The sequence below is a fragment of the Pan troglodytes genome, chromosome 4 (genome assembly GCF_028858775.2).
Source record: "Pan troglodytes isolate AG18354 chromosome 4, NHGRI_mPanTro3-v2.0_pri, whole genome shotgun sequence".
In the NCBI taxonomy this organism is placed as follows: Eukaryota; Metazoa; Chordata; class Mammalia; order Primates; family Hominidae; genus Pan; species Pan troglodytes.
In genome coordinates, this window is record NC_072402.2 from 61626979 (window position 1) to 61641404 (window position 14426).

General features: G+C 38.8%; 1 protein-coding gene across 4 annotated transcripts in view; it reads right to left on the minus strand.

Moving 5' to 3' along the window:
• Window positions 1-14426, minus strand: part of ITGA2 (integrin subunit alpha 2) — a 126005-nt gene that overhangs the window by 81109 nt on the left and 30470 nt on the right. For all 4 annotated transcript variants that reach the window (XM_016953318.4, XM_526928.8, XM_009449170.5 and 1 more), the window contains one exon: window positions 7361-7481. In XM_016953318.4, the coding sequence (XP_016808807.1) occupies window positions 7361-7481 (121 nt within the window). The remainder of the gene's footprint in view (window positions 1-7360; window positions 7482-14426) is intronic.

Below are 14426 nucleotides of genomic sequence, written 5' to 3' on the forward strand. Positions count from 1 at the left end.
ATAAAATTTTTAACAGTAAGTATTTAAAGTTAAAATAAAAGCGTAAGAATATATTACAGTTGGATTTCTAATGTCTTTACAGAATCAAACACTGGACTAAGTTATGAGTAAAAAATAAAATTGAATGGAAGAAGAAAAGGAATATTTATGTTATGAATTTAAAATAAAAGGAGGGCCAGGCTCGGTGGCTCACGCCTGTAATCCCAGCACTTTGGGAGGCTGAGATGGGATCACTTGAGGCCGGGAGTTCGAGACCAGCCTGGCCAACACGGTGAAACCTCGTGTCTACTAAAAATATAAAAAATTAGCCAGGCATGGTGGCGGGTGCCTGTAGTTTCAGCTACTTGGGAGGCTGAGGGAGGAGAATGGCATGAACCCAGGAGGTGGAGTTTGCAGTGAGCTGAGATTGCCCTACTGCACTCCAGCCTGGGCAAAAGAGTGAGACTCCGTCTCAAAAAAAAAAAAAAAAAATTAGCCTAGTATGGTGGCACATGCCTATAATTCCAGCTATTCAGGAGGCTGAGGCATGAGAATCACTTGAACCCAGGAGGCAGAGGTTGCAGTGAGCCAAAACTGAGCCACTGCCTTCCAGCCTGGGTGACAGACTGAGACTCTGTCTCAAATAAATAAATTAATTAATTAATTAAATTAAATAAGATATAAGCAAACTCTGTGAATAAATGAAGTTGGCCTGTTAAATGGCACTGCCAGGACAACCTAAGGCAAGAGACTTTTATCTTTGAAAGAGATATAAAGGATGATAATTGGCTAATATTTAAAAGGTTATATCATAAAAGACAAAGACATGATTATTTTGGAAAGAGGATTGGAATAGAATAGCATTCTTGGCCAAGAAGAAGAAATGGACTGAAGCTAATCCAATATGCATGGAAGCTCATCCATGACAGATGAGAATTGGTTGAGGGGATAGGAGAGGTAGGGAGGACCCAGTTTTTTTTTTGAGATGGAATCTCCCTCTGTTGCCAAGGCTAGACTGCAGTGGTATGATCTCAGCTCACTGCAACATCTGCCTCCCAGGTTCAAGTGATTCTCCTGCCTCAGCCTCCCAAGGAGCTGGGATTACAGGTGCCTGCCACCACGCCCTGCTAATTTTTTATGGTTTTGGTAGAGATGGGGTTTCACCATGTTGGCCAGACTGGTCTCGAACTCCTGACCTCAAGTGATCCGCCCAACTTGGCCTCCCAAAGTGCTGGAATTACAGGCATGAGCCACCGAGCCCAGCCCTGAAGTGCTTTACTTTTATTCTCACACAAGGTGCTCATAACATTCCAGTTTGATAAGGATGGCATACTTTCTGCTCCAGAGAAGTTGCGTGACTTTCCCAAAGTCACCCAGGGAGTGGTGGGGAAGCTGAGGATAAAACCCTTGTGCTCCGGCTCCTGAGTATATTCATACAAGAAATTCCTGTCTATGATAGGATGAAAAGATGGATGGTAACTATCATCTTTGCCCAGGAAACACTTGATGGTAAAGCCAATGATGCTATAAATTCTCTAACAGAATTTTCCATTCAAGATTCTGAAAGTTTCTCTTACTTCATAAAGTTTATGTTAAAATAAAATTTAAATATTATTTATAAATGCCAACTACATCCTGTCACTCTCCTTCTTGGATACTTACAAAAATATGTACATTTGGAACATTTTGTCTCATTTTGCGTTAGCTTCCCCTATCTTTATTAATTATCAGCTCTGTAATCTTAGGTTAATTACTTAACCTTTCTGAGTCACACTCCTCTCATTTGTAAAGGGGGTAATAATTTTGCAAAGCTCCTAGAGTAATTATGGGTATTACATGTTTGGCAAGGAAAGAGTACTCAATAAATACCAGGTGGTGTTATTATCAAAGTATCATGTGACATAATCTTTGATGTCTGTTATAGAATTAAACTTTTTTTTATTTAAAGTTCTCTTATAGGCACATCTGTGGATGACAATGTTATATTTATAACACATGTAGAGCTTTATTAAAATTTTTCTCAATTAAAAAGTTAAAACTATAAGCTCATATATAGGTGGATTTTTTTATTTTTATTTTTTGCTATGACACTTGTTCTTTCTATTTCTCCTCTCTCTTTAAGGAAAAAGAATGCACTAGTCCTTGTTAGAATGAAAGACATTTCTACAACTGGAAATACCCTAATTCCCAGTCAGTCCTCATCACACAGAGAGATTGCAGTTCTCTCTGGTTTTTGAGTCACAGAATGAGCTCAGATTGTTCTTGCAACAGGCCTTCAGATTAGACAAACAGAAAGAGTGCATATCACCACAAACTCCAGGAAATGATTTTAAACATATCTCAATCCTTTGTAGATTGTTTGTGATAAGAATTGCATCATCCACATTGGAACATCCTGTGTGTGAAGTGAGGGCTCTGAAGCGGGATGGCCCTCCGCCTACACCGAAAAGAGAACAGACCACAGCCTTACTTACAGCCAGAGGGCTGCCCAGGTACTCTGCTTGGGAGGTCAGCTTGCTTTAAAATTATCCCACTCACTTGAGACTGTTAAAAAGGCTCCAGAATTATCAAAGCCATGTCACCACTGTTTCTAGAGTTGAAGTTCATAGTGCAATGAAAGTCTCATAAATGAAACTAGCAAAAAAGTTAAGATTATTTTGTTAAAATCTGGTAGATCCTGATGTAAATATGCCCATAAATTCTTAGAAAACATGGCACACTTGACAGAGCTAAAATTGTACTTTAAAAATAACAGAGTGTGATTCAAGAATACTCAGACTAGAGCCTTCAGTGAGTTGTCTGAGGGAAAGGAGTGAAGTCAGGACTTAGATAGAAAGATTATAAAGAAAGTCAAAGTAAGCAGAGGAAAAAGGTACCAAAATGACAGCTTCAGAATAAGCAGTAAGGGAATAAAGAAAACAAAGTTGTGTGTGTGTGCATGTATTACATGATAAATCCATGGAAAAAGAACTCGCAATTTGCTAAAGGAATAATTCATGGTCATACCACTTTCTGTGTCCAAAACTAACTTGATTAGTATCAGAAGGAAAGTCAATGTTTAAACAGTCCTTCCCACATCTGCTACTTCCATAATGCCTATGCAACTGTCATAAATTAAGAGTAGAGAAGGGCACAGGGCCCACTGTCAAAACAAACAGGCAATTCTGGGTTCCAAGTTTCATATAATTTTCCTTGAGCCTGAGAGTCGTGAAGACTGCTTGTCCTAACATGGCCCACTCTAGCACTGTAATGGGATAACCCATTCACCTGGATCCCGGCCACAGCCCTGCCCTCTGTGGCAAGGTACCTTGGCAGGGCTGGGCAAATGACAGAGGTCATGAGAAAACCTTGTCTCTCTAATGACCCAGGCCTTGGGAAAAGAAAATGAGCTCTTAAGTTATTATAGCTAGTGACACTGAAAGAAAACAAACACCATTAACTGCAAGGGGTTTACATTGAGTGATGTCTTCTATATTATTCATAGTTGCCTATTCTGCATATAAATCTTCCTCACTGACTCTATTTTACACTCCTTAAGGCCAACAACTATGTTTTGCATTTTTTGCACCTCATGTAGTTTAGAAAATCATGCCCATGGTTTTGCCTCTCTTGTTTCTTTGCTTCATAAGACCAGATCAACAAAAGGACCCAGACAGACTTGCTTGGCCAACTTTTGTTCTCTGTCCTTCCTGCTTCTGAATTCCATATGGTTCAGCCCTTCAGGTCAGACAGGTGCTGTCTCTTCCTCTTGCATGGTGGGGTATGCTTGTATCATCTGGTGGTTAGGCCTTGAGCCTAATCTCAGTCCTACACCTTGCCAGAAAGCTCTATACTGGAGTTCAAAGCCCTGGCCCAGCCAATAATAGAGTGGTGCCTTGCTTCCCAGACCTATTGTCCTGTGTTTATACATCATTCAGGGATGTCATGAGAAGGTCCAGGCAGGATTTAGAAATGTCCAGGGTCCCTGGTCTTACCAGCACTAGGATCTCACTATAAACTGCAAATATACTTGTCTTTCAACAATGTCTTGGATACTTAGAGGTAATCCTGGACAGAGAAAGGAGATATGGCTGCCTCTCATGTTCCCAGAACTCTGCCTGGTGGGATCCTCTCAACTCTGTGTCCCTTTTCGTCTTGTTCAACTTCCAACCAGCAGCATGGCCAGTGGTTGAGCCCCTTACAATCCTTGAAAGGCTTATCACCTTCAATAATGTCTATTACTGATGGTGGCTCTTAGATTTACTCTGTCCAGGAAAGCTGTTACTTAAAAGAATTGCTTCAAACTCGGTGCCAGATGTCCTCAGCTAGGCCATGTCTATGAACTAGAACAGTGGAGTTCATCTGAAGCTCCCTTTCAGCTCATACATCTTAAGTCAGTCTACTATAGCTCACTTTGTATAGCACTTGGGATGAATCATTTAGAATTGGGACTTCCATTTAGTCATTTAACAAATAATTATTGATCCTTTACTCAGTGCCAGATATCACTCTGGGTGCGGAGAATGCAGCAGTCAACAAAACAGTGTCCCTGAACTCAGAGACAGTGGCAGGAGACAGATAATGAGCATATAAACAAGTATAGATCATTTAAGATAGTACTAATCATTAGAAAATAAATCCACCTGTAAGGTTGGAGTGACTCAGAGAGCAGTCGAGTGCTATATAGATAGGGTTGCTCTGAAAGGTCTATGAGGAAGAAACATTTGAGCTGAGACTGAAAGATGAAAACCATTTGAGTGATGATCTTAGGGAAGACTCTTCCAGGCAGGAGAAAAGAATTTGCAAAAGCTTTGCAACAGGAATGAGCTAGGCATGTTCAAGGAACAGACAAAAGACTTAGTTCTTGGAGCATAGAAAGCAGAGGAGAAGGTGTAAAAGATGATAATAGGAGAGACAGGCTGACACCCAATCGCAGAGCATCCTTTAAGGAATTTTAATCTAGGGAATGAGCTGTGTTTTTTGTTTGTTTTTTGAGATGGAGTCTCACTCTGTCGCCCAAGCTGGAGTGCAGTGGCTTGATCTTGGCTCACTGCAACCTCTGCCTCCCAGGTTCAAGCGATTCTCCTGCCTCAGACTCTGGAGTAGCTGGGATTACAGGCGCCCGCCACCACACCTGGCTGATTTTTGTGCTTTTAGTAGAGATGGGGTTTCGCCATGTTGACCAGGCTGGTCTTGAAATCCTGGCCTCAAGTGATCCACCCGCCTTAGCCTCCCAAAGTGCTGGAATTACAGGTGTGAGCCACTGTTCCTGGCCGAGCCATGTTTTTAACAGTTCACACTGGCTAGAGCAAAGACAGCAGAATAAAGCTGGCAGGAAGGGAAGCTGAAGGCAGGTGGAGAAGCTGCTGTAGCAGTGCCTGTAAGAGCTGGTGTTGGCTTCCATCAGGGTGGCATCAGGAGAGACAGTGAGGAACGGCCAGGTATAATTGGTATTTTGGTGATAGGATTAACAGGACTGGCTCATGGATAAGATATAGGGGAGGAGAAAGAAGACAAGTCAAAGATTTTTGGCCTCATTAGCTTGTGCAGAAAATCAGATACTTGTGTTCTCCCAGTTAAGTTTGGTATGTCTACTGGGCATTAAAGTGGAGATGTTGAATGAATTGTTTAATATAGCAGTCTGAGGGAAAAAATTAGGGCTGAATATTTAAAACTGTGGGTCATTAGCTACTTCATCTGCTAGATTCCAAGGTCAAAATATACCGACCATATTGTCTTTCTAGCCTTCTCACCACTTTATGATTATCAAAGCATCATTTGATAATTGTTAGACATGCAACTCTCTCTCGTATCCCAAATGGTTACAATAATTGCTAATCTTTGGTTTCCAACCAGATGTTCTTATCCTTCTAGACAATTGACAAACTGTCTCTACATGCATTGTTTTCTAAGTCTCCTCACATTAGTTAACACTCATCTCCAGCCTCTTCATCCTCACTACTTAAAACCCAGCTCACGATTTACATCCTCCAAGATGCCTGCTGAGAAATGCTGCCCTCTCAGGGGATGATTTCACTTTGTTTCCTCATCAAATAGACAGGCATGCCCCAACATGTGATCCTGAACCTTTCTTTGAATTCAATTGTTTAGAGTATCAAATGGAAGTTCACACAGAAAAAAAGGCTTATGAATTACAGTTATGGTTTTTTCCTCTTTTTTTTTTTTTGAGACAGGATCTTACTCAGTCACTCAGGCTGGAGCGCAGCGGTGCCGACATAGGCCACTGCAGCCTCAAACTCCTGGGCTCAAGCCAACCTCCCAGCTCGGCTTCCTGAGTAGCTGGGACTGCAGACATGCACCTCCATACCCAGCTGATTTTTAGGTTTTTAATAGAGATGAGGTCTCACTGTGTTGCCCAGGTGGTCTCTAACTCTTAGGCTCAAGTGATCCTCCCACCTCAGCCTCCCAAAGTGCTGGGATTACAAGCGTGAGCCACTGCACTTGGCCATACATTACAGTTCTTATCTGATAAGCCAACAACAGCCCATTTAATCACTGAAAAGAGCTCTAGAGAGTGGAGATTCAGAATCTGAAGTTCCAGGATGAGTGGGGATGGTTGGAGCCTCCTGCTGCAACAAGGAGATAAGGTCCCCATGGCAGGACCTGTGTCCACCAGTGGGCATTAACTCTGGCAGAATAGGAGCTACAGCTCTTCTCCCAAAATACAACTTTCAAATTACCTCATTTCTCTGGGTTCACTTGCATTAGTATTATGGGAACTAGATTTCCATCTCCATTGAGGTGGTTGTTTTTCACCTGGGTAGAATAGCCATGGTTTGAAAATGTAACCATCACATAGCATGAAAAAACTGGGGGCACTTTGGGGCAAAAATAAAAGGTGTTAATATGCTAGAGAAAGCCACCTTTGTACATTGTGCATTGATATTTGTGAGGACCCTTCACCACATGGAGGGGAAAAGCCTAACTTAGAACAAAGCAAGTAGACAAAACCTTGCTAAAGAAAAAAATGTAGGAAACAATTCTACCATTTAGAAATGGTCCAGAGACAGCATTAATAACTAGGTGATGATTTACAAGTTCAATGAATATCAGTTTACATGATAAGAAATGAAGACAAATCTATCATTCTATCTATCAGTCTACCTACCTATGTATTAATGGTCAAAACTGGTATTATAAATTTGCTTTTGAATATTTAGAGAAAATTTTCTATCCAGGTTTTTAAAAATGAACCATTATACCATCCCATTAATGATCAGTCTGCAGTTGTCAACTCTCAAAGAAAGATTGTTCATTTAAGGATATTTGAGGGCCACCCATTTATAGTACAGTCAGGCACCAATTTGAAAAAGCAATTGAAGTCAAATATGAAATTTATTTTGTATTTTTACTGAAATCATAAAGAAGAGAATATTCTTACCAGTTGCCTTTTGGATTTATAAACTGCTGCACTGCATAGCCAAACTGTTCACTTGAAGGACCGGAAAATATTTTTGCTTCTGGGAGACCAACATTGTATGCCAAACAACAATTTAAAATGCCTATTAAGAAAAATATGAAATAGCACATATTTACAATTCATGAATATAAGTGTGTCGTATAATTCTCAAAGGCCATTTTTAAGAAAACTTGCTTGACCTAATAATTATTACTTATCAACGTTTACCCAGAAAAAATAACTACTGCTTTTTAAGTACTTATTTGGAGGCCCGGCACCAAGCTAAATACTATATATGCATAATTCATTATCTTATTAATCTTCATGGAAACGCTAGAAGATAGTTACTAATATTATCTTTGTTTTGCAGAGAATTTTGAGGTTCCAGGGGACAAGTATATCTCACAGCTGGAAAGAGGTAAGGATGAAGACAAAATTTGAACACAAGACTTAAAACAACTAAATTATCTCTAAGTATTCTTAAGTAATTTGAGTTATATTTGTCCTTCCCCAAACAACAAGACTCTAAACCACCCAAGGGCAAGGGCGGAAGGGTATCATCTATTTATTCTGAATCACCTTGAACATCTTGACATGGACTCTATATGAAACATCTGTTGAAAAGGCATTGATGACTACATCAAAGAAGATAGAAAATCACAGCTCCTTGAAAATTGTTATCATTTTCTTTCAGAAGGGATCATTATCATTTTTGAGGATGAAAATGTAGGGATTGGTGTCATATCTTTTTTATTCCAGTGGGAACTGTCAAAAGTGTTTTGTTTTTGATGCTTCTTTCTGAATGATTGAGAAATGCTAATCATTTCAAAAAACAGAACAAAGACCAAGGCAGATAAAGCCTTGATAGATTTTATTTTTATTTTTGAAAATTCTTATTTCTGATGGAAAGGGAATGAAGGAAAGGAATAAGGCAAATCATGTTTCTCTGTCTGACACTGACAGCATTAGTGCTGCCAGTTCTTCATCCTACAGAAAGAAGTTTGTGTGGATATTAATGCTCTCTCTGGAGATGGGAATATGCCTCATGTTGCTTAAGATCAATATTTACCTTCGCAGACACTGAAGACAGAATGGACTCTTTAAAATTGACATCAAAGTTCCATTAACATGTGCTTTCACAAAGAAATGTCCTACTTTCTAGGCAGCATTGCAAGTGCATGGTACTTCATATGTCTATTGTTTTAGGCACTGAAAGGCCGGAAGAAAAAGGCTTACTCTTCCATTGTGCCTCTGCATTTCTGGGAGCAGATTCTGTAGAGTGCTCCAAAAGGATAATGAAGTCAATGATGAAGCAATGGGGACTTTAAGTCGTTAACGTCCCTCTATAAGTGCCAAAATCACTCTATCAGGGATTTGTCCACACAAGGAATTCACCTTTTTATTTCTTACAAATAATGTGCTGCCATGAAGAGAAATACAAATACTCATTCTGAAATACTCTATAGCAAAATCTACAAAGCTTAACATCTGCAAATTTTCTCCTTAACATCTATTTTTCATATGCTCCATTGCTCCTTTTTATTTTTGAATAATAAAAAAATGCAAAAGAAAATAACAGCAAATTAAGCAGAGATCCAGAATTGGCATGCAAAATACTGGTGTTTTCAACCAACATTTATCTTCACCCCATTGTGGAGAGCTCAATAAATGCTATTTGAATATGTTATCAATCATCTAACATATTAGCGTGGAGAGATGATGCCAAACTGCTTTCACCTTTAAAATACCTAATTCTGGAAAGGACACGTGACTGTACATAAAACGACCTCATTTTCCCCCATTAATTAGACCTGGGCAGATAATTTAACGGCAGAAAATTATGATGGAGTTCATTTTATCATTTAGCAGTTCAATTATACAGCAATTCACATATATAGGCATATATGTGTTACTATATATGCATAGATGTATATTATTAACTTATGTCTTGCCATTGAACTGAGAATAAAATCCAATGTCCTCACTGTAGATTAAGGTCCTTCATGATTGAGCCCTGGTGTATCTTTCTGACTTCACTTCCCACCACTCTCGTCCTCCCTCCCTGTGTTCCAGCCACACTCACTTTCCTTCTGTTTTTTGAACACATGCAGCTCATTCTGCTTATGCGCTTTGCAGCTGCCTGTTCCACTGCCTATAACATCCTCACCTAATACGGCATGTAGGACTTTGCTCAAATAGGTCTCTGCTCTCCCTTGGCCCTCTGTGTAGCAGCAGCACCCTTCTTCATCACTGTATCACTACTAGAGCAATTATCCAAAATTATCTTATATAGCCATATTCTTTTGTCTGTGCCTACTAAAATGTAAGCTCCTTGAGAAGTCAAACCTTGTTTCTTTTATTCACTCTTACTTTCTCAGCACCTAGGATTTTTTTTAATAAAATGCATTTTAATTACTATATGTTCTTCAATAATGATTTGGAATATAGAGAAAACTCGAGGGAAAAATCATTCATAATCTTTTCATTCTACTGTAAGTTCAGTTAATTCAGATGTATTTCCTTCCAGTATTTTTCCTCTATTTAAATTATAATGTTTATTCCAACTCGCATCCTACTGTTTCTTAATGCTTATGTCTGCCTATGTCAGAATCATCCTGACTCATTTGAGTGCCACAACAATCCTGTGAAACAGCAAAACCAAGCTATTATTAACAAATTACAAATAAGGAAACTGAAACTCATGAAGGCTAAATGTCTTTCTTGCGCAATGTCACCCACTCTGAGTCTAGGTTTGGCCCATCTCTCAACTTTATTGTCCAGAATTTCTATTCATAAATGATCTGCTCATTTTTCCCCACAAAGCATGACCTTCTTTATCACCATCCCTTCATTCCATTGATACTAAATCTCTTTTCAGCTACTTAAATCTTTCCCTTTATATCCTGCCTCTTTTGATAAATCTGGACAATCTCAATTCTCTATACTTTTTCTCTTAATATGTATTTACAATTCAAATCTCTGTCATCATTTCACACTTGGCATATGATATGTAAATAGCTCATAAAAATTTAATGGAAGTATTCTGTCTAATTCAACATCTATTTCTTGTTTGCAATCCCAGTGCCTATATCTTCTGATGTCTGTCCTCACAGTTCAACTGAATCATATGGATAATAAGACCATATTTGGTTCATCTTGTTTCCTTCCTCCAAACCATGCCCATGTGTCTATACATACTTAAAATGGATCATTCAACATATGTTTATACAGATCCTTTGTACCAGGCGTTTTTTAAGGTCCTGAGGATACTGCAAATAAATAAAACTAAACTCTCCCTGTTCTCTTTGCATTTCCATTATGGTAATTTTACTAAAAAAAATGGCATCAAAATATATAAGTGTTAAAATAAAGAGTGGTAAAAAGAACCTTGAGCTCAGTATTGAGAAGAGGGTAAATCTAAGTTCAAAGGTTTCACAGAGGAGATGGCAATTAATCTGGATCTTGGAGGACTAGTTGGAATTCACTACATAAAGAGGAAGGCAAAGTTCATCCCAGGCACCGGGAACATCATGTTAAACGTAGGCATAGGGTGTGAAAGAGAAGAGTACGGCAATGGCGAAAAGTCTGGCACAGAAAGTCATAGGTTGCTTCATTAATCTATACATTTCCAGTTCTCTATTAGATGCAGTGAGTCTTCAACTGACTTGGGCTTTGCCAGGAGCCTATTATCACCCAGAGTATAAATCTTCCTTCTTTGTCCTCATGTGAATGCCTGGAAAGGCAATAATAGCATCGCAAACTCAACATATTTAACAAAGGTGACCTTGTCAGACACGTGTTGACAGTAACCAGGCCAAAGTATTCCAGTAAATCTCACGAAAGCTTACACCAAATACATTTTATCTCATGCAGGGCTAACTAGTTTCCTCTATTTTCACAATAAAAAGGGGATAGTGTTTCATCCTAGATTATAACAGGCTGGTTGCCATTTTAATATCCATAAGTAAACCAGATAGTCAAGCATAAGTTAACTCATGTAGATTTCTTATTTTTCTTAGAGTCTGAGGCAGGAGGATAGCTTGAATCCAGGAGTGCAAGACCGTCCTTGGCAGCACAATGAGACCTCATCTCTACAAAAAATAGACAATTAGGTGGGCATGGTGGTGCATGCCTGTAGTTCCAGCTACTTGGGAGGCTGAGATGAGAGTATTGCTTGAGTTCAGGAGGTCCAGGCTGCAGTGAGCCGTGATGGCACCACTGCACTGCAGACTGGGTGACAGAGACTCTGTCTCTAAATCAAACAAACAAAAATTTACAGGATCTCCTTTCCTGAGGATTCCTGACCATCTCTGAAATAATTTTTTTGGAAACAATAATTTAAGAATTAATTTTAGTAAATATGAAATTTATTCTTCTACTTTCTTCTGGAGCATAATTTTAAGTTATAATTCAAAAGAGAAACATATGATTGGGGATTTGATATAGTTAACCTACTTTTGTTCTAAAAATGTAGCAAAGCCTGGGCATGGCAGCTCACATGTGTAATCTCAATGGCCGTCTAAGACAGGAGGATCATTTGAGCCCAGGAGTTCAAGGCTGCAGTGAACTGTGATTGTGCCACTGTACTTCAGCCTGGGCAACAAAGTAAGACCCTGTCTCCAAAAAAAAAAAAAAAAAAAAAAAAATGCAGTGAAACTCAGAAAGGAAAAAGTCTTTTAACAACAAGAGCGTAAATAATGTATAAAACAAAACATGTCATTTTATATTCAACCACAAAAATTTGGCAAGGGAAGTTTATTGATGTCTATGATATCAGTGTCAGAACTAAAGGATGCATTTTGTAGTAAAGGGTGGCAAAAAAAAGGGTCTAACTTTTGTGGTCAATGCAAATTTGAGCATATCTATATATACTGAAGGGCCAGGGGCAGGGATGGGTTTTTCATAGAAGGGACTCATTTGCAAAACGTGCCCAGGGACATACATAGGAAGAAATTCAGGTTAAGAGAAGAGAGCAAAGGCCAAAAGCAAGAGGTGGACTTGGGAATAGAGGTGTGGTTTTGACACAGCCTCTCAGATTGCAATTTGGCCCATTCCTGAAGATGCATACTGCACTTCTAGGGGGAACAATGTCTCCATTAAATATTGAACAAAAACATAAGAACTGTAAGGCCTATCTCTAACTGTGAGCACAGAGTGTCATTACTTTAAGAAGGTGGAGCACATTTCTCCCATGCCTGAGGGACTGGTCCTCAGTAGCTGCAGAAGGATTGACAGGGAAGAGGGCAGAGGATAGTGAGCAACTAGAGCATGCTGAGGGCAGGGGCCGTGGTGCAATAGTGATCAGGACACAGGGGACACAATTAGGGGCAGCAAAGGTTTCCAGGAGAACCATGCTCTAGAGTCTGGGAGAATGTTATCTACTCCGGAAGAATGAGAAAACAGTGTTTAGGCACTTAGGCTCTCTGTGTGTGTAAGTAGGTGGCTGGGCCACAGAAGTTCTATTTTGCTAATAAAAATTTTGTATTTTATGTCATCTCTCAGTCTTAGGTGGCCTAAGAAAACACACTTTATACATATTAAATAGCTTTAATAATTTCTAGCAATCTAAAAAAATTAGTTCTTAATAACCACCATTAAAATTATCTGAATGTCCAAGATTAGGGGCGTGAATATGCAAATGGTAGCATATAAACTAGACAGAGTTTTATCCTGCCATTAAAAACACAGCAATTGTGAAGAGGATGAAAGTGCTTAACGAAAATAAAATACAAAAATAATATTCAGAATAGAAGAAAAAGGTAAAATATATGTGAATAGTAACACAACAAACAGTACAATTGTGAGTGTAATGTAGCTGCTTTTAAATTTTCCTTTAGTGTATAAGAATCAAGATAAAAAGGCCGGCATGGTGGCTCATGCCTATAATCCCACCACTTTGGGAGGCCAAGGTGGGTGGATCACCTGAGGTCAGAAGTTCGAGACCAGCCTGGCCAACATAGTGAAACCCCGTCTCTACTAAAAATACAAAAAAAAAAAAAAAAAATTAGCCGGACATGGTGGCACATACCTGTAGTCCCAGCTACTCGGGAGGCTGAGGCAGGTTAATCACTTGAGCCCGGAAGGCAGAGGTTGCAGTGAGCCAGGATCGAGCCACTGCACTCCAGCCTGGGTAACAGAGTGAAACTCCACCTCACCAAAAAAAAAATAATAATAATAATAAAATAAAATAAAAATAAGAATCAGGATAAAATAATGAAGAAAGAAAATTGCTTCTCCTACCCTGGACTAGAAGGACTATAAGCATGAGCTATTTTATTTCAACATCATTTGCAGTGTGTAATCTTATTGTCACATGCACAAATATATAATTTATAATATATAAAGGAAACTCTGGCCGATTGGGTTGCATTTGACTCTTACTTTCATTTGCTAGGCATGTCCTAAGAATGGGATCCCTACATTTATGCCTATAGACTTAAAAGTGCAATGGTTATAAATGTCTTTCATCTCAGTAACTCAAATGGTCACATAATAACACTTCAATTCCATGGAACTCTATGTTTGTAATAAGTCTTGTATAAACTTGTTCATATCTGTATGATAACTTGTGATATTTTCTCCATGATTCTATGGTTTTTCTCTCTCTATTCAAAACTGTCCATAATACAAAACTAATGAATTTATACACACAGTTAATAAACAGATTTTATTTTCCTATTTATTTTTTGTTCACTCAATAAACTTATTGAGTATTTATGATGTGGTAAACATTGTTCTTAGTGCAGGAATGAGAATTACGTTAATTCTCTCTTATCCTCAGGGAATGTGTTCTAAGATCCTCCCATCCCTCCAGTAGATGCCTAAAACAATAGGTAATACCAAACCCTATATGGTATATACTGTTTTTTCTATATATACATACCTATAATAACATCTAACTTATAAAATTAGACACAACAAGAGATTAAAAACAACAACTAATAATAAAATAGAACAATTATAATAATATGCCAGCATTACTACTCTTGCACTTTGGGGCCATTATGAAGTAAAATAAGGATGACTTGGCCAGGCATGGTGGCTCACG